The 18,130-nt window shown below is 39.4% G+C and overlaps 5 protein-coding genes across 6 annotated transcripts; 2 read left to right on the top strand and 3 right to left on the bottom strand.

Moving 5' to 3' along the window:
* Nucleotides 1-1,661: 1,661 nt before the first annotated feature.
* On the top strand, nt 1,662-2,467 carry LOC106636332 (bublin coiled-coil protein). Its single transcript, XM_014348705.2, has 2 exons — nt 1,662-1,783; nt 1,952-2,467. The coding sequence occupies exons 1-2, from the start codon at nt 1,681-1,683 to the stop codon at nt 2,134-2,136; spliced, it is 288 nt and encodes a 95-aa protein (XP_014204191.1). The 5' UTR covers nt 1,662-1,680; the 3' UTR covers nt 2,137-2,467.
* LOC106636331 (nucleoside hydrolase-like) lies at nt 2,457-3,729 on the bottom strand. The gene is made up of 4 exons (XM_014348704.2): nt 3,500-3,729; nt 3,096-3,396; nt 2,870-3,006; nt 2,457-2,804 (listed from the first exon to the last, which is right to left on the bottom strand). Exons 1-4 carry the CDS (start codon nt 3,689-3,691, stop codon nt 2,457-2,459), a joined length of 978 nt encoding a protein of 325 aa, XP_014204190.2. The 5' UTR covers nt 3,692-3,729.
* Nucleotides 3,730-4,882: 1,153 nt separating this feature from the next.
* Kap3 (kinesin associated protein 3) lies at nt 4,883-10,906 on the top strand. Its single transcript, XM_014348698.2, has 16 exons — nt 4,883-5,106; nt 6,470-6,587; nt 6,671-6,833; nt 6,919-7,125; nt 7,190-7,326; nt 7,406-7,736; nt 7,811-7,989; nt 8,052-8,318; nt 8,404-8,622; nt 8,703-8,868; nt 8,957-9,082; nt 9,163-9,267; nt 9,345-9,430; nt 9,497-9,713; nt 9,796-9,889; nt 9,958-10,906. Exons 1-16 carry the CDS (start codon nt 5,081-5,083, stop codon nt 10,094-10,096), a joined length of 2,580 nt encoding a protein of 859 aa, XP_014204184.2. The 5' UTR covers nt 4,883-5,080; the 3' UTR covers nt 10,097-10,906.
* On the bottom strand, nt 10,677-18,125 carry LOC106636328 (ribonuclease P protein subunit p40). 2 transcript variants are annotated; one of them, XM_014348701.2, is made up of 7 exons: nt 18,030-18,125; nt 17,717-17,922; nt 14,632-14,776; nt 14,389-14,553; nt 11,866-11,991; nt 11,603-11,789; nt 10,677-11,313 (listed from the first exon to the last, which is right to left on the bottom strand). In XM_014348701.2, exons 2-7 carry the CDS (start codon nt 17,894-17,896, stop codon nt 10,962-10,964), a joined length of 1,155 nt encoding a protein of 384 aa, XP_014204187.2. In that variant the 5' UTR covers nt 17,897-17,922; nt 18,030-18,125; the 3' UTR covers nt 10,677-10,961. The 2 variants fall into 2 exon arrangements, with proteins under 2 accessions (XP_014204187.2, XP_014204186.2); XM_014348700.2 differs by having other exon boundaries at nt 17,717-18,125.
* LOC106636327 (uncharacterized) lies at nt 11,999-14,331 on the bottom strand. Its single transcript, XM_014348699.2, has one exon. The coding sequence runs from the start codon at nt 14,271-14,273 to the stop codon at nt 12,663-12,665; it is 1,611 nt and encodes a 536-aa protein (XP_014204185.1). The 5' UTR covers nt 14,274-14,331; the 3' UTR covers nt 11,999-12,662.
* Nucleotides 18,126-18,130: the final 5 nt, after the last annotated feature.

The following is an 18,130-nucleotide window of genomic DNA, read 5'->3' as shown; positions in this document are numbered from 1 at the left end:
TCTCTGATGCAGCCGGCATGCTGTTGCTTTATTTTCTTTTTTATCTCTTGCAGCTGCACACGCGTTTTTTACAAGCATTCACTTAGAACGTGATGATTTTTTTTTACTTTCTCACACATTTTGTACAATTTTCCTTTATTATCATAAGCACACATGCGAAAAAATACCTATTGTACATTATTGAGTCACACACGCGTTTGTGCTACGTGTAACATAAGTATACGAGAATACGAGTAATATAATAAATATTTGTCACTGCCATACACACACGTGAAGAGAGGATCAGTCGATGACGGGGGGAGCTTGCGAGCTTGCAGCATAGTAGGTATAGGCTGTAACTATATATATTACACTCGCGTTGCACGATATTATATTATACGCTAATTGCCATATCCGTAACATGAAAATTTCTTTTTCTTTATCCTGCGTGTAACGTTTGACGTTGATTCGTTCGGTTATATAATGCACCATTTTTTGGATCGTTTTGCAGCATAATATCAAGTGTCAATTTTTTTTTTATTGAAGCGAATGTTAATGTTTTCCGCTACGAGTATAGACGACCTTGTTGAGCATTACCGATTCAATATTCGCAGCTTTTGTTCGGCCGCTGACTCGTGAGAAATTTCTATGACGCGTGTCTGTGCTTATACAAGATAAAGTATTTCGTTCTAGTAGTCACGAAAATGGATTTGGTGGTGTTTGATGTCGCTGCTTATGATATATTCATTTGTAACAAACAGCCTCGCTCCTTTTGTTTGCCGATACTCGTAGTGTGATATTAAATCGCCGACAATTAACTTATGCCATGCACGTAATATTGTACTATCCATATGTATAATAATAATATAGTTTATTTAACTTTTTGTTTTGTTTTATTTTTATTTAAATATAGTAGCAGTTAATAACCGGAGCACTCGAAACAAAACCGGTGATTTTTCGCGTTTTGACTTGATAAAAAATAACTTTTATCTACTAATAAATGTAGTCCTAGATGGTAAAGGAAAGCTTTTCGTTCGAAATTTCGTACCCAGGTGAGCCAGCCAATAGCGCGAGCTGAGAACAGCGGTCGGTCAGCTGATTTACGTATATATGGGCCATTTTACGAAAACTCTGAAATAAGTATATTTTTAATCGTAAAATGAGATTTTCGAAATTCAGCGTTTACAATTTTTTTTTCGTTATTTTTCCTGATGTTATGTAATAAGTATGGCCCAAACAAGCTATAAACTTTTGGGCCCGACTCTAATATCATTTTTCGAGAACCCACGTAAATATTTAAATGAGATTTTTTTAAAAAACCTTCGAAAAAGCATTATGGCACGGGTCTTTTTAAGTCTCCAAAAATTTATCACTGGGCAAAGTGAAATCATCTCGTAATTTGTGAAAAAAAATTTTTTTTTTTATCATTCCAAACTATAAAAAAAGCTTGGACTGTAAATTTTATAATCTAAGTTCACAGGCACCACAAGCCATTAAACATGAAATTTCGAAACGATACATTTCACCTTCGCACGCAAAAAAATCATTTCGACTCCATCTCTCGGTTGTACTTATTCAGAGAAAATATCAGTTTGCTATAACTTAGATCGTCCCGCAGTTTTTGAGAAATGGCCCATATACATGTGCGTTTCAGGGCTCCGGGGCGCGTCCGCGGCAGGTCAGCTGATTTCATTGCAGTTAATGGCTGACCGAGGCGACATCGAAAACATGGTCGGGAACGCGATCGAGCCCCGGGAGAACGGTGCCGAGGAGGAGGACGAGGTCGAGGAAATCAACGAGGAAGGCGAGTCGCTTTTATCGATTTATTCTAGCCACTTGTGCGTGAGCGTGGGTGTTTCTTCCTGTAGATGATGAACGTGTTTGATTTTGTCCTTGTTGTTGTGGTTACAGTTTTGTTTTTCATTACCCTTGCAACGAAATGACAGCAATGTTGTGTACTTTTGCTTTGCAGAGTTCAAATCGTTGAACGATCAGCTTGACAAGTTGAACGCCGTGCTGGACACGCTGGAGTCGAAAAACGACAACATTCACGCCGAGTTGAAAGAATTGCTCGAGTCGAATCGGGAGGCGAGAAAGCAGTTTAAGGAATCTCAGGAGAGCCAAGCCAATAAGGGTCAAGAGGAAGCAAAGTCTTAATTAATCAACCTTTTTTTGCCAAAGTAAATATTTTACATTTAATTGTATTATTTTGCTGAATTTCATTAGTGTGTGTCCATTATGGTATTTATTATACATTCGTTTGAAATGCACACAACTGATGGATCGAGTTCGAATTGGCATTTTCGAGCAAAACAATTTTTTTGGAGATAATTACACACGTGTACAGTGCGTTGGCGGAAGTTGTAACATTCCTGATTGTAAAAGTTATTTGTACAGATTTTAAGAAGAATGTCGAGGTGCGTAAATATAATGTGTATGTTAACTTGTAGGAAAATATATGAATAAAATTATTTTTCTTACAAAAGTACACGACTGTTTTCGGTATTTGGATCGGCAGTGAATAGCAAAAGATCCTTAAAAATCTCCAAGTCTATGTCCTGCACGATGTACGCGTTGGGCTTGTTGAATTTCATGTGATCAACGAGAATCAGTCCTCGCGTTTTCAAGCCACCGAGTTCGATGTCTATGTGATGCATCACAACGTCCTTGGCTGCGTCAGGTCTCAAGAAAACCCCAACCACGTAGGCGTCACAGGGAATGTAGTAGTGCTCTTCGTTTTTCGAACTGTTAACTCCGTCATCGATTTTGTTCACAAAATGAACCACGGGAGTATCGATTTTTCCGAAAATTTCTTTCCTCCATTCCTGCAATAATCATCATTTTGAAGCAAATCCAAATATATTGTATAACTGCCGCAAAAACAACGTACCATGTCGATTTTGGCTTTCAAGCACGTTTCCCACGTGAGGAGCCACAGTTTATTCGGAGTACTATCTATGACAATGTGCACACTTTCTGGATCACAGAAAAAATTGAATTCCGCCTGCGACGTAATGTTACCGACTCCTGGTGAAGTAAATAAATATCCCATTGTTACTCGAACACAAAATAATCCAAATGCACGTAGCGGAAACTTATAGACAAACTGGAATTACCTGCGGAGTTTCCGCCCATGACGAGAAACCTTTTGACAGAATCAGCAAAGTTTGGATACATTTTAATGGCAAGTGCGATGTTCGTCAAAGGTCCTAGGCAAAGTATCGTCACTTCTCCATGATATTGGGCTGTTATGCTGCGCAGGGCGTTGACAGCGTGTTCGTCCTTTAATCTACTGGTGTCGGGCACGTCCTGGTAAACATCGCCAAAACCATCTGTGCCGTGGTACGCATTGAGTTTGGCGAATTTGACGTTGTCTGTGGACAACAGTGCCGAATCCGCTCCCTTGTAAACGGGTATCTGATGCGCGTGCCATTCAATTTACAACAGAAACAGCAGAACCATAAAATTTTCAAAAATGATAATTATTTATTTTTTTTTTTTTATAAATCTCACAACTCACGTCCAAGGCTCCGCAGACCTCTAGGGTTCTGTAAACGTTGTTGATCACATTGTCAACGTGGGTGTTTCCACTGACGCACGTGATGGCCAATATTTGCACTCTATAGAATTTTTGGGCAGATATCAGCATCGCCAGGGCCAAGGCATCATCGGTACCAGCGTCGCAGTCGACAATTACTTTTGGACACTCCATTATTTCTTTCTTTCTTTTTTTTCCTATTTCTACTATTATTGCTGATGCGTCTCTCTTGGATCTGATCGATAAATTTTTTTTCCTTTTTACTGTTAATACACTACATTTATTATTCCTACGTCCTACTTTTGGCTAACGGGAACGAGTAAAAAATTCAAGATCTACTGTACAAGTATCGTGTAAAATAGAGGATTGCACTTCAAATTAATTCAATCTGGTTAAAAAAAACAAGATTAAAAAAATAAAAAAAATCGAAACTTCAGATAAAATGCCAGAATTATCGGTGCAGAACAAAATTCCTTATCTTTGTCATGAAAAACCTAATGAGCGTTCATATATGTACGAAAAATATTGCGGTCTATTATTTAAAAAAAAAAAAAAAAAAAAAAACCTTTAAAAAACGCAAATTTTCAGTGATTTCTTGAGAAAAAAAAAAAAAAATTAACAGTATAAGTATATAATATACATATAAGAGGTATACATGGTGCACGTGGTCAACCCATCACGTTTTAATATATGTATACTTTAAATCTACAAAAAATCTCATCTTCTGTAGAGTTTTTACAAAAAATTGAAACGAGTTTTTTTCGCATAATATTGTACTGACAAGTCTCATTTGAAAGCTCTGTTCCGGCAGTTTTGAAAAAAATAAAATAAATAAATTTTTGAAAAATTTGTTCGAAGCTTCAAAAGAATCACTATTTTTTTTGTCTCATTAATCGCAATAAAGTACTTCTAATAAGATAATACCAATATACCTGTAGTTCCAAAGGTGTATGAAAAAAAAAATTCCCCACAATGTATAAATCACGGATATAATTTTTAGTGTAACTGCACGTATAGGTAATTGTACACACACACACACACCCACTTATCCCGTTGCTCCGAAACTCCACATCGTAGGTATAAGCTTATAAAAATGTCAGGTCGGAGTACCTATGAGGGCATAAGCGCGCAGACGCTCCGTAACAATACCTACTTACCACTTACGACTTGAGTATACAATTAAAGTTAGAGGTGTATAAAAAATATACACCTACACACGAAAAAACATAATTCGTATATGTAGTTGTGTGTATATATATATATATATATATATAGGTATAGGGCGTGTACGCGAAATGTGTGTATATGTGTATCATGCAGCGATGGGGTAGGTCTGAGGAGGAAGAGGGAGCGAAGGTCCTTTGAAGGCTCCTTGGCTGCGGAGAGTGTGGGTGCGTGGTGTGCGAGGCACCCCTTGGCCGTGTACCCCCTTGTTATTCTCGGATCGTTACTTTTTCCCCCCTCGCTAAATCATATATTATTGTACAAGTACAACCAGTGGAAAGAAAGCTCGCGACCGTATTTTATAAACGTATAGCACTACGTGTAGTTCAGGACAATAAAATGGACGAGGCGAGGTACCTCAAGAGGTGGGTTTTGAAAATTTTGTGATTACTTTTTTTTTTTTTTTTTTTTTTTTTTCTAATTTTTCGCACCTTCGTTACGGTTTTTCGGCGAATAACAATGTGTATAGCTTTTCCGTGCTTATTTACGTGTACCCGTATACTCTGCATGCTCGGCATTTTTATCGGGTTATTTCTCCCTCTCTCTGTTGGATCGTTTAATTAACCTACAAGTTTTCAAGAGCGCGGATGATATTTTGGCCGAGCTTTCCCTTTTTTGCGTACTAAGGGGTTGTTTTTTTTTTTTTTTTTTTTCAGGGGTAACGCGATTTTTTATTTATACATTTATACGTTGCACCTACAGTCGTTGGGGCTTACGATAATCACACCAACTTTCGTTGCAACTGATAATGGCTTATACCCACCTATAAACGACTATTTCGAGAACAAATTGATTTTTCTGCAGTTCTATGTAGTATGGAGTTTATACGAGCGATGAATTTCTTTTTTTTTTTTTTTTTTTTCGGTGCCTATATACCTACACGTACATTTAATTTGGTTGGGTATATAACTTCTCTATGGTGTCGTACCTAGCGACGTGTGGATTATTCATTAATCAGAAGCTTCGGAAAATAAAGAGCAAAAACGTACCGCTTGCGTGAACTCGAGTCGAGCGGTTGAAAAAGAAAAGAAAAAACTTGTGAATTTTGAGTTGCGCTTGCCGAGAGAAATCAAATCAACTGTCAAAATCGTTTCGGGCCGATACTTACATGCACATGGCGTTCTGAAAAATAAGTTGGCCACTTGTGTTGTTATAGAACACTAGCTTTGGGATTTTTTTTTTTTTTTTTTTTTTTAAGTACAGTCGATCGAGTGCTGTTGAAACTAATTATTTATACTTAAAAAAAATTGTAATTTTATTAAGAACTGTCATTTTTCAGAACATGTAGAGCGTTGATTATTAAATTTGTTTTTTCAATTTTACGATCTAAATTCTTACTTGTTGTTAACAAAGTTTTCTTATTCAATTCCATCGTTAAAAAGTTGAAAAATTTTTTTTTCCTCTTATTAAACTTTTTTGATTGCAATCGGTAGCGTTTTTACATGAAAAAAAAAAAAAAAATTGTTTATTGAGCCCGACATAAAATATTCATGACAGATTCTAAATTTGTCACACACGAAAAATAGACAATTTGTTCGTATGTTTTCACTTTTTGCTCTGGTAAAAAAAAGTTTGACGAATATCCATAAGCCACGTTTTTACCATTAATAGTATTATTGTATAATTGATTCTTTGCCTGAAATATTGATGAAACGATTCCAGCGAGGGATAGAAAAACAATAAAACAATATTTGGCAAAAATGCATAAAAATCGAATATTTTCATTAGAAAAATCAGATCCGGAAACCTTGACGTGCACCCAACTGAGAAGGCCCTAGTGGTAAACTATGACGTCGAAGCCCTTATACTGGGCGAACTCGGAGATCCAATGCTGGGAGACCGCAAAGTAAAGTATATATTTTATTCACAAATGATTTTTCCTGCTTTCGTTTCATCATCTTGCAACTCGAGAAAATAATTTTTCCTCAGGAGTGCCAGAAAATAATTAGGCTCAAGAGCCTCAACGCAGACACGAACGTCAAGCTTTTAGCCAAGGAAGTCATAGAAAAATGCTCTCTGATACACGAGTCAAAATTACAGGAAGTGGAACAGTTGATTTACTACCTTCAGAATCGAAAGGACAACAACGAAGGTAAAACTGAATTATAATCATTTGATGATTAGCTGCAAACGAGTTATCGATGAGGGAAAAAAAAAAAAAAAAAAATGGTCCTTAGATGGCGAGAGCAATGGTCGTTTTCCAAGGCCACTGTCGTCGTACTCCCTGAACGCCGAGAGCCCGGAGATGGAGCGCGCAGTGATCAGCAACATCGACAAGTACATGGAATTACTGTACGAGGAGATACCGGATAAAATAAAAGGATCCTCGATGATCTTGCAACTGGCCAGGATACCGGACAACCTTCAGGAGTTAACCAAAAATGGTAATCACCGTGAGGTGTGCCGACGCAATTGAATTCGCAAGTAACCGTGAAATGATCGTTTCAGAGTCCCTGTTTAGCGTGCTGGCCAGAGTCTTGCGAGAAGACTGGAAGAAGAGTATCGACCTGTCCATAAACATCATCTACGTATTTTTTTGCTTCTCCACCTACAGCCAGTTCCACGACGTTGTTCTGGAGCACAGGGTAAAAGAGGGACATACAAAAAAAGGGCAATTTTTTACCTTTGGACACGAGCACGAGTCATGAACTTTTGTCATTCCAGATCGGCTCGCTCTGCATGGACATCATAGATTACGAGTTGAACAGGTACGATCAGTGGCGAGAGGATTTTGAGAAGCGTCGAAGTCACTTTGAAAGTACCACGGGCTTGTGTCTGCGGTCTGTGGCGAGTCCCGAGGGTTCGGATAAGAAATCCAAGGCAGTGGACGACGTGTGCACCACCGACGGGCCGGTCAATTATAAGGAAAAGAAGCGGCCTGCCGATGAAGTTTGCGACTTGTCGAAGGAAGAGATCGACAACCTTAAAGACGAGCTGGAAAAGAGCCGCAGGAAGTTTAAGAATCTGACGAAAAAGCAGGAACAGCTGCTCAAAGGTACGCTTTGGTTATTTATAAATTCATGAAGTGAGGGATTAAAAGCGAGTTTTTTTTTCATTTGTGTCTATCAGTTGCTTTTTACTTGCTGCTGAATATCGCGGAGAGTCCAGAGGTGGAGAAAAAAATGCGAAAGAAGAATCTGACTGGGCTTTTGATGAAGACCTTGGACAGGACTAACACGGATCTATTGATACTGGTCGTGACTTTTTTGAAGAAACTGACGATTTGCAAGGAAAACAAAGACAACATGGTGAGTCGATCGATAGAGTCAAAAAAAAACAAATTAAAAAAAAATTGTTGATTTATTTGCAGGCTGAGGGAAACATCGTAGAAAAGCTACCAAAGCTTCTGCACAGCAGTAATCCGGACCTCGTCTCTAGTACTTTGAAACTTTTGTACAATTTGTCCTTTGATGTAAAGCTTCGAGGGAAAATGGTAAAAGTCGGCCTATTGCAAAAATTTATCAAGTTTTTGTCACACGACGATATCAACAGAACGACGATTCTTGGATTGTTGTACCATCTCAGCATGGATGACAAGGTCAAAGCCATGTTTACGAGTACCGATTGCATTCCTACGGTATAGCTTTGATTTTCAATAATTAACAATCACGATGATAAATATTTTTTTTTTAATATTTTTTATCATTTTGCTCGATACCCAGGTTACAGACTCACTTTTAGAGTCAGACGATGAACAAATGGTTCCTGAATTGATCGCACTTTGTGTGAATCTTGCCATAAACGGCAGAAACGCGGAATTGATGATACAAAACAACCGACTGCGAAACTTGGTTGAAAAAGCATTCAAATCTCAAAACGCCTTACTGATGAAAATAGTTAGGAACATATCGCAGCACGATTTTGCAAAGGAACACTTTGTGGTAAGAGTTGAAAGGAAAAAAAAAAAAAAGAACTCGTAACTTCGTCACCCTTTACTCTGGATCAATAAAGTAAATTGCAGGAATTCGTGGGTGATTTTGCAATGGCTGTGACGCAATCCGAGTGCAAGGACTTTGTCGTGGAGGTCGTTGGCGTCATGGGAAACTTGTCCTTGCCAGATTTGGATTACTCCCAAATTCTCCAGAGATGCAATCTAATTCCGTGGATTCGCAATACCCTTGTTCCGGGTAGACGTAAATTTTGATTTGTTATTATTTATGTAAGCCACGTTCAACCGCACGAGCCAATCGTGATCGTAAATTTCGTTTCGCTTAGGCAAGGCTCCTGACGACTTGGTGCTCGAAGCTGTGATATTTTTAGGTACGGCAGCTGCAGACGAAGACTGCGCTCAATTGATGTGCAAGGCAGACATGCTCTTACCGCTGATCGAACTGTTAAAAGGTTCGCCCTAATTTGATTTTGGATGCTTTAGAAAATCGATGGTGTACTTTTGATTGATGTTTTTACATTTGATTCCGCAGCGAAACAAGAGGACGACGAAATGGTTTTACAAATAATTTACCTTTTTTACCAAATATCCAAGCACGAGTCCACGAGGCATTATCTGATCAGCGAAACTGCCAATGGTAATTTAGTGTCAATTTAGGCTCTCCTTACGGTGCATATATGCGTACAGAATTTTCCAGTATAATTTTCCTTGCAGAGGCACCGGCTTATTTGATCGATCTGATGCACGACAAGAACCCAGCAATACGAAAAATTTGCGACGCGTGCTTGGATGTGATTGCTGTAAGTTTGTCACTTTGAAATACATGTACAAAAAAATGTGCAATAATAGATAACTTTTCTTAACAGCTTTGTGACAAAGATTGGGCAGCCAGGATAAAATTCGAAAAATTCCGATCTCACAATCAGCAGTGGCTGGGAATGGTAGAGTCGATAAACATCGACTCGATCGCCGGTAGTTTGCCACCAGCCGAGGAAGAAGGCATGGACGATGAGGATAGCTTGGTGCCATTTTCCGAATCGGAGCTTTTGCAACACACGATGCTGTTCCCTTCGTCGTCGTCAGGTATATTGTACTTAATAATATTACATACCGTGGAATAGGATCATTGCTAAAAAACGTAATTTAATTTTTTTTTATATTTAAGGTTCTCACGCGAGGTTTACTCTTGATGAGGAAGAGCTGGCAGCTAAAGGTGCTTTCGACAATACTGCGGGAAGTTCGAGTCGGCCCCTTAGTCGGTAAGTTTACTTGAGGAAAATTTTGATTGCGCATCGACCCTAAAAGCTTTGTTTAATCTAATACTCAGGTACAGCAGAGATTTGGACGAGATAACTGAACTCATGGCATCGACAAAGTCACGCCTGTCCATGGGTTCGGGTATAGAAGACTTGTATCACAGTTCGAAGCTTAAATTAGACACCGACACCTCGCACTTGGTCATGTGAACAAGACTCGCCACTTACGCATCGGTCCTGAACAAAAGACTCGAACAGGTAGCGTTCGCACGCTATACGCGCTTTATCTGTCTGTGACTTTTTTTTTTTTTTTTTTTTTTTTTTTAATTTGTCAAAAGAAGCTTCGTTGGTCGATTTTTATCACCAAGCTCACGCTCAACGGTTAGAGAAAAGTATAGGATGAACGAAGTAATCATAAGAAGCCGCCACGTTCCAGCACTCTTTAGTCGTTAATTTTTCTATGACACGCGTATTTATCGTCTAGGTCCGTTTTTTTTTTTTTTTTTTTTTTTTTACCTTGTAAGATTCTATGCTTTGACCAGCAGTATTCGTGCAATGCGTTTTATCGTAAAACAAAAAAAAAGTAGCAATCTAAAACTCGAAAAATAATATAAATTTTGTAAGATAATTGCGATTTGTTTGTAATTATATTGTTAAATGAAGCTAAGTTGAAAGGTGACTTGAAAAATGAATGCATCGCTTTGGAGTGCCACTATCTTACATTTGATTAGTTATGATATACTTTTTTATTTTGTTGGAATGGAAGAAAAAATAAAAAAGATGAACTCGATTTTCAAAGAGTATTGAAAAAATCTTTTTTTTTATTGTTATTTATTATTTAACACAGCCACAGAGATAAAATAGATGATTGATTTGGCGATTATCCAAGTTGTTATGCATATACAGCTTTTTTCCGTATGTTTTTGTATCATGTAATTATGTACACAATATTATACAAATGAAAAGTACTAACTTTTGGACAACAGTAAAAAAAAAATAAAATAAAAAATTTTGAAAAAAGTTAAGCACAATGATTTAAGAAAAAAAAGAATCAATAAAATAAGCTGTTAAATTATCATTGCTTGATTTTTGGCTTGCGATTCGAGCTTGTACACCGCCTTAAAACATAGCTACCCTTAGCAGGATTCAGAACGATCGTATAACTGTTGTCACCGTCCATATAGTAGCCGTGCTCTTTCATGCCCCAACTGACCGGACTGTCGGCAAAACCTTGCACATCTAAGCTACACCAGGGCAGAGTCTCACCTCTCGCTGAAGCGTATTCGCGAAACAGCTCGTGAATCTTAAGGAGCTTGCGCCGTGTAAAAAAACCCGTACACTGCAAATAACTGATCTGACCAACTACCTCTCTGGGCTTTGGACACTGGTACGAGCTCACATACTCCGCCTCCTGGCCATTGTTCGTTCTGTGAAATATTTTCATTTTGAAAAATACATATCGATCGTTGGATAATTATTTTTACAAATTTTTTTTTTTAAGTAAAAATTAAATGAACGTCGTATTACAGAACGAATAGGTTGATTGGCGGAATTAGCCATAATTGAGATTTTCAGTGAAAGAACGAAAGGCTTTCTTGATTTCTCTAATTGACGTTCACGCGAAAAGTAGGGCGGTTTTTATCCCCCATGAGAACGACCATCAATCAATTAAAACATTAGTGATCAATTGTTACAAAATTCAAGGTAATGACTCACAAATTTCCGTCAATACTGAAAAGCCCGAGCCATTCAAAAAACTCGTCGTAGTTGCATCCATCTTCGAGCATTGGAATGTAATTGGCCGTCAATTGAATGCGTTTGTTCGCTCGTTGACGGCAAACCGACACAGCATAGCCACGCTTCTCTAGCCATGCAGCTACCGAAGATGGACATACTCTCTCCTCTGTCGAGTATTAATTTTTAACGAGTTATGAAATTTTTCAACAATTAAAAAAAAAATCCTGGACAAGTGAGCTTACCTGGTGGATCCCATGCTAGTATCACGTCAAACTTAAGCTTGTGCAACCTATCCAGACTGTTTTGGATCCTTTCATAGTAATTCTTTCCAGGGGTCAATTTTTCGTCTTTCAAATCGATTCTCACGACTTGTGAGTTACCGTTGTCAAAAAAATTGTAATCGAACGTACCAAAAAAAAAAAAAAAAAGAAAAAAAATAAAGAATAAAATTCGTGCGGTTTAAAAATAATTATCTCCATTCTGCAGGCAATTTTAATTTACAAATAAATTAATAGAGAAAATATATAAAACACTATATTGGGATGAAAAATTAAATTAAAGTACGAGACAACGTGTAAATGTTTCAAAAAAGTTTTTTTTCTTCTTTTTTTTTAATTTCTATTGCTTATTTTTATTCACCGTTGTGAGATACTTGCGGTGTAAGTATAGTTGGCTTTAAAAATTTCTTTGTAAAAAATACGTGATTATATTTCTTGTTCTTTAGAAAAAGATCAATACGCTCGTAATAACATTACGCGTATATTACGGTATCTCTTTCAAAAGTTCTACGGTACAAATTTCATCTAAAAAGTCCGAAATACGTGTATAATGTCATTATATCAAAAAGGGGCAAAAGGTCGCGTTTCAAAAACTCCACGTTACGACGACTACACCTACTTCACCGTCCGGCAAAGATAAGGGAGGGAGAGGGGGGAGGAGTAGTTGCAAAAAATATCTAGACTCCACATCTAAGTTTCTTTCCATCGATTTACAAAGGAGAAAGGGCGTACGCATGGGGTAAGTATGTATCGGGCCAAGACTACGAGGCCAGTGATAATGTGGGACTAGTATCCAGATTGACGTTGGTCCTCCGTAGTTCTTGCCTGAATGCGTCCAGGTCCTGTGGCGCGATGCCGTCCCAGCTCTCGAGCTCCGAGAGCCGCCTGAGATTCTGGCAGTTTTCCATCAGGAGCTGCACGGTGCTCATCGACAGATCACTGCTGTACAGAATCTTTAGATCCTCGAGCTTACCCATCGGATTCCGAGTAAGCGCTCGGCGCATCGTAGCGTCGCCGATGCCGGTCGACGAGCCCAGGTGGATCGACCTGACGTTGGCGCAATGTTGGAGTATGAACTCTAAATGTGACTCGGCGCAGTCGACCACGCATTTGAGCCTCTCAAGCTTGGCGAACGGTGGGACGGGCAACCTGTTGTTATTGTTGTTGCGCTGCTGCTGCAAAAGCCGGCGGCAGCGTACCCCGGCGACGGGCAGGAACTCGCAATTGTAGAAGACTAGGCTGCGCAAGTTGGGGCAGTACTGGCTGATACCAACGAGCGCGTCGAGGTCGATCTCGCCCACGTGTTCCAGGTGCAGGCTCACAAGGTTGCAGCCAATCACGTCGAGCAGTACGTCCACGTTGTTCGCGTAGTAGTCGCAGGACAGTAGTTTCAGCTCGCGCAGCTCGGTCAGCGCAGCCAGGATCGAGAGGTCGTCTATGCGCTCGTCCCGCAGCATGGAGAGGCTCGTCAGGTGCGGGCACATGTCCACCAGCAGACAGAGATGCTCCAGGCTCATATTTCTGCACTCGAAGGCCTTCAGTCCAAAGGGCTTGTCCGTTCGACGGTCCACGCTGTGCTGGATGTACTCGAGAGCCACCCCGAGCTCGTCGTACCGACCTATGTCTTCGAGGCAGGCGTGATTCAACAGGAGACTTGCGTAGCCCGGCACCGACACTGACGTCCGCAATAGCTTGATCTCGCGGAGCTCTTGGCACTTGAGTAGGAAGAACACGCTGCGGTCCGTCACGGATCTCGAGGCCGTGACGTCGAGCTTCTGCAGCCTAGGACAGTTCTGGCAGAGAGCCGCGATGATGTTGTCGGTACAGTCGAAGCACAGGGTGAACGAGGTCAGGCGCTTCATGTTCCCGAGCGCGTTGACGATGATCTTTTCGATGTCCGAGGTTTTCCAGCCAACGGAGCCCGAGCCGAGATCCAGCACCTCCAGGCCCGTCATGTCCTCCAGGCACTCGTAGAGCGCGTGTCGCATGAGCTTGGGCCAGGCGCTGAACTCGATGCACCTGAGATTCGGGTGGACTATCACGCGGGTCAGGTTTATGGCGACGTTTATCTCTGCGATGAAACTGACGGTCGAGCGCTCGGTGTACGCGTTCTTGATCTCGCTAATCAGCTCGCCTATGCCGCGCAGTGTCTCGACGGCCATGCGGTCGTGGAGGTTCCAGGGCACGTTACAGCCGAGCTGCTGGCGCATTGCCGTCAGCAGAGTGTTCAGGTAGGCCTGGCCCCTTTTCGGATCGAGGCTGGGCAGCATCGTCATGGGCTGTACTATGCGCTTACCGAAGGTCTTCACGTATTCACTGACGGACCTCAGCGCTAGCTCGCAGAGTGACGGCACTCGGTGTTTTCTCGGCATTTTCGGGAGGGGAAGATGTTTCTTTCTTTTTTTTTTTTTTTTTTTTTTTTTTTATATTTGTCTCTAACTTCCTTAAGTTATCATGTGGCTCGCTGCAGTGGAGGTGTGGACTTACCGTAGCGAGAAGGCTCTCTGCGCTCAAAGTACGATGGTTTGCCCTCGATCCCGAGGCTCTGGTAACTGGCGCGCACTAGACTGAGTAACAAGTGGCCGGTTGGAAGTACGGCAACCAAGTCGTCGACGTCCACTCGTCGTCCGATAGTCAAAAGATTCAGCTCACCTGCAATGTTGTACGATTAATTTCGATACCGGAGAATTTTTCAAGTGATTGGTTCAACAGTGATAATTTGGGACGTACCTTTTTTCACAAAAGCTTCGATAAACTCCTTGTTTATCAGATCAACGGCACTTAGACCATCAACTCTATAGTAATCGCTGTCTTCTAAAATAATTTGGTTAAAGCTTTCCGGAATGTTGGATGTGTTAGGAAACGTCACGGACACCTGGCCAGCATCCAAAAAGGATTACGAAATTAAACATATATACTTTACTTGTCTAAAGGTTTCTTCTTTTACATCAAGTAGTTAAACATTTCAGTCAAACAATTAATACCCGTTTTGTAAACGAGATTCCGTCTATAGCCGTGAGAATTTGTCAGAGAATAAGGGAGACCGGGGTAGTCTGGCCACCCTAACTTTATCACGTTGTTATGAACGACTACTTGATTGTAGAATAATTTAAAAAACGCAAATAAAAGGGGCCGGATGTGTAGAAATAGTATCCAATTTGTTGAGTTATTTATTTATAATAGATGTAGTTTAAATATGAAAAAGTGAATGTGTCTCAAACTGGCCATTTTACCCAGGGCCGGGGTAGAGGTGGCCATACCCCGGGGTACAGTGGCCATCGATTTAAAAGGTTGTTATTTTAAATGTTGCTACTAAACTTACGTCTAAAAATTGAAAATTTATGTAAATTAATAATTACTCACATAACAGATTGATAAATAAATATGTATATCGACATAAATATTTTTCTGTCAGTATACACATAGAATAAAGAGAAATATATATTTTTCGGTATATCGTAACTGCAATTGGAATTCATTCCAGCCTTTATCCACAGTTTTTCTCTTATACTTACGCACCATGACTTATTTTTATTGCACCTTTAATACCGAATTGACTTAAAATATGACTAATTACTTAAGTACTACATAACTTTCACCTGACACTGTTTGTTTTGTTTTGGCTATAAGTACGATTAAAAAGTTTAGGTTAGGATCCGCAGATTAGCAGACTGACTCAGTATTGACGTAAACAACAAACTCGATGGCCACTGTACCCCGGAGAGATGGCCACCACACCCCAAAATAGGACTATTTTAAATTGCTTATAATTATATTTCTAAATAATATTTGGTAAAATAAAAAAAAGCAGATTGTAGATTGAGGTTCAAACTTTCAATTTGTATCAATTTTGAATCGATTTGATGTATTTTCCGCTTCAGGCAAGTTTAATAATGTAGCTGTTCCTCCAAATTTTTTAACTATCAAATTTAATTATTTAAAAATTTAACAAAAAGTAATTCTATGGTTTTATTTTATTGACGGCATGTAAGTAGAGATATATTTCAATAAAAAAAAAAATATATTACATTTTTATCTCAATTAAATGGTTGAATATATCCAGTGGCCTGTTTACCCAGGTGGCCACGATTACCCCGGTCTCCCTTACAAGTTCCGGGAGTCCAATGTTTTTTTAACGTTTGTTTGAAATTTTTGATTCACAGTGTTCTGTTGAATTAATCAACATCTCAAATCGAACAGGAAGTACATGCTTCAATGACAAATTCTATTGAAATTACGAGTAATGCAAGAAAACAAAAAAATATTAATGTCGCACCCCAATGATTCGTAATTCAAGGCGCGTAGTTATTTCTTTTGTTCGATATATTTATGCAGGTGTAGTACCGACTCATACCAAGTTTTTTTTATTACCAAAATACAAACGAACAGCTATGGTAACCAGCTATATTTAAGCGCAATTTTTTCTTACACCACTGAACAAGCATAATGAATGACTAAAAATCATTATTTACATAATAATTATAGCACGCAAACTGTGATGTAAACAATGATCGACAGTAAAGGTAACTACGTTGAATTCAATGGAAACAAAATAATGAAAAAAAAAAAAAAAAAAAAACTGATAAAAACGTTTTAAACGAATTTAAAGTACCTCAGCAGCACTCTCGAAACCACTCGAAAATTAATACATCCATCCTATATGTAAACAATTAAATCGCGCTTCCAAATAGGTAAGCCAGCTGCTACAACGAAAACACGACGTGCGCGATGCTATAAGCATTGCGTAGGTCGACTCTGCACACACAATTTAGCAAAAAGAAAAATTTTCGTGGGGATATGGTTTTTTTACATATTATTTTTTAATATTGTTATGGCAATATTAAAAAAAAAATCATTGCTAGTTTGCTACACACGTCTGTAGTTTTAATTAACTCTAATCATATGAAGTAGAAAAACATGTAAAAGAATCTCAAGTGGATAGTTACATAAAAAAAAAAAAAAAAAACTTTGATGAAGAACAAAAAAACTACAATGAAAAAAACAAAGAACATAAAGTATCAATTGGCTGGCTCCTACTTTATGCAGCCTGTCGATTTCAAACAAAGCGAATCGATCAGCTGATGGGAAAATCATCACGCAAAATCTTGGAAATTAATGATTGTAAAAAAACTAACATCTCCTAAACTATTTACCTAAATAAAATAAACATAGTTTATCAATTTAAAAACTTGCAGTAACTTACACGATAAATATGACAACGACAGACGTCGACGACGACGCAAAGAGGACAAGAGCCGCTTGGGTTGGAGTTTGGAGCGCGCCTCCCGGACGACGAGTGCGCGACGTGCGCGTGCTAAAATCGTCGTCGCCGTCCGTCGTTGTTTTGTTTTGAGACATATAGTCTTACCTATAGGATATATGCACTCTTTCTTTCTCCCTGTCACCTTCTCCTTCTCCTCCTGCATTACTTCCGTAGCATAAGTACCTACTCCGTAGATCTTGGAGTCATCATCCAAGAAAGAGAGTCGCTTTCAGGAGGAAAGGATAAGAAAACGAGAGATCGAGAGAGGAGACACGATATGAGACATACGTACAATGATATAGAAGTAGGTACTTATCACGTATAAAATAAAAGAGGGGCGCCGCGGCCTCCGCCATGCACCGTCTACTACTCCCACGCGTATTTTGTACTCATTGCTTTGTTAAAACGATCTGAAGGAGTAACATTAACGTAGGTACATAAATAATATTAGGAGATGTCCTCGTCGACAAGCGCCACAATACCAAAGCCACGATGAAGTAAGTAGGTATGCGTTGTAACATGTAAGTATAATAGAACCTATAATAATCTTACCGAGTGATTGAAGTAATGCGAGTTGATGGTGTCGGACGGTCGCTTGATCGCGTCCTTATCATCATCACTGGTGACATCGTCCACCTTCAGGTTGTTGCCGATAATCACGTTGTCTTTGCCGGCGTGCAGCTCGATCCGGTGCCCCGGTGCCTTGAAATTCCATACCTCCGGGCACAGCATTACTGAGACTTTCCGCTTCGAGTTCACTAGTTTGCCCCGCACAAGTTATGTACTTAAGTCTCAGGATATGGTGGATTTTCCCTCATCTCTATACTTTGATTGTCTGATTTAGGTTTAAATGCTACATATATACCTATCTGAATCACTGATGTCCCTACAAATTTGGAGTCTGCAATTACGGAGTTAGTTGAGAGAGGAGATTGCGTGGAAAAGAGTGGCGAGGGGTGGGGTGAG

Source organism: Copidosoma floridanum, unplaced genomic scaffold, assembly GCF_036245765.1.
Source record: "Copidosoma floridanum isolate Cflo_tuat_1 unplaced genomic scaffold, Cflo_Japanese_pri ptg000001l, whole genome shotgun sequence".
NCBI classification, from domain to species: Eukaryota; Metazoa; Arthropoda; class Insecta; order Hymenoptera; family Encyrtidae; genus Copidosoma; species Copidosoma floridanum.
Note: the sequence above shows the minus strand (reverse complement) of the source record. Positions and strands in the feature narration are given on the sequence as shown.

Coding starts and splice junctions, on each gene's coding strand:
- LOC106636332 (XM_014348705.2), top strand. CDS start 1,681: ATGGCTGACCGAGGCGACATCGAAAACATGGTCGGGAACGCGATCGAG. Junction 1,784..1,951: donor CGAGGAAATCAACGAGGAAG/GCGAGTCGCTTT, acceptor TTTGCTTTGCAG/AGTTCAAATCGTTGAACGAT.
- LOC106636331 (XM_014348704.2), bottom strand. CDS start 3,691: ATGGAGTGTCCAAAAGTAATTGTCGACTGCGACGCTGGTACCGATGAT. Junction 3,397..3,499: donor AGGTCTGCGGAGCCTTGGAC/GTGAGTTGTGAG, acceptor CACGCGCATCAG/ATACCCGTTTACAAGGGAGC. Junction 2,805..2,869: donor TGAAAGCCAAAATCGACATG/GTACGTTGTTTT, acceptor TGATTATTGCAG/GAATGGAGGAAAGAAATTTT.
- Kap3 (XM_014348698.2), top strand. CDS start 5,081: ATGGACGAGGCGAGGTACCTCAAGAG. Junction 7,737..7,810: donor GCAGGAACAGCTGCTCAAAG/GTACGCTTTGGT, acceptor TGTGTCTATCAG/TTGCTTTTTACTTGCTGCTG. Junction 9,890..9,957: donor TCGAGTCGGCCCCTTAGTCG/GTAAGTTTACTT, acceptor TCTAATACTCAG/GTACAGCAGAGATTTGGACG.
- LOC106636327 (XM_014348699.2), bottom strand. CDS start 14,273: ATGCCGAGAAAACACCGAGTGCCGTCACTCTGCGAGCTAGCGCTGAGG.
- LOC106636328 (XM_014348700.2), bottom strand. CDS start 17,896: ATGCTGTGCCCGGAGGTATGGAATTTCAAGGCACCGGGGCACCGGATC. Junction 14,777..17,716: donor CGCATTACTTCAATCACTCG/GTAAGATTATTA, acceptor GATGCTGGCCAG/GTGTCCGTGACGTTTCCTAA. Junction 11,992..14,388: donor CAGAGAGCCTTCTCGCTACG/GTAAGTCCACAC, acceptor GTAACTCACAAG/TCGTGAGAATCGATTTGAAA.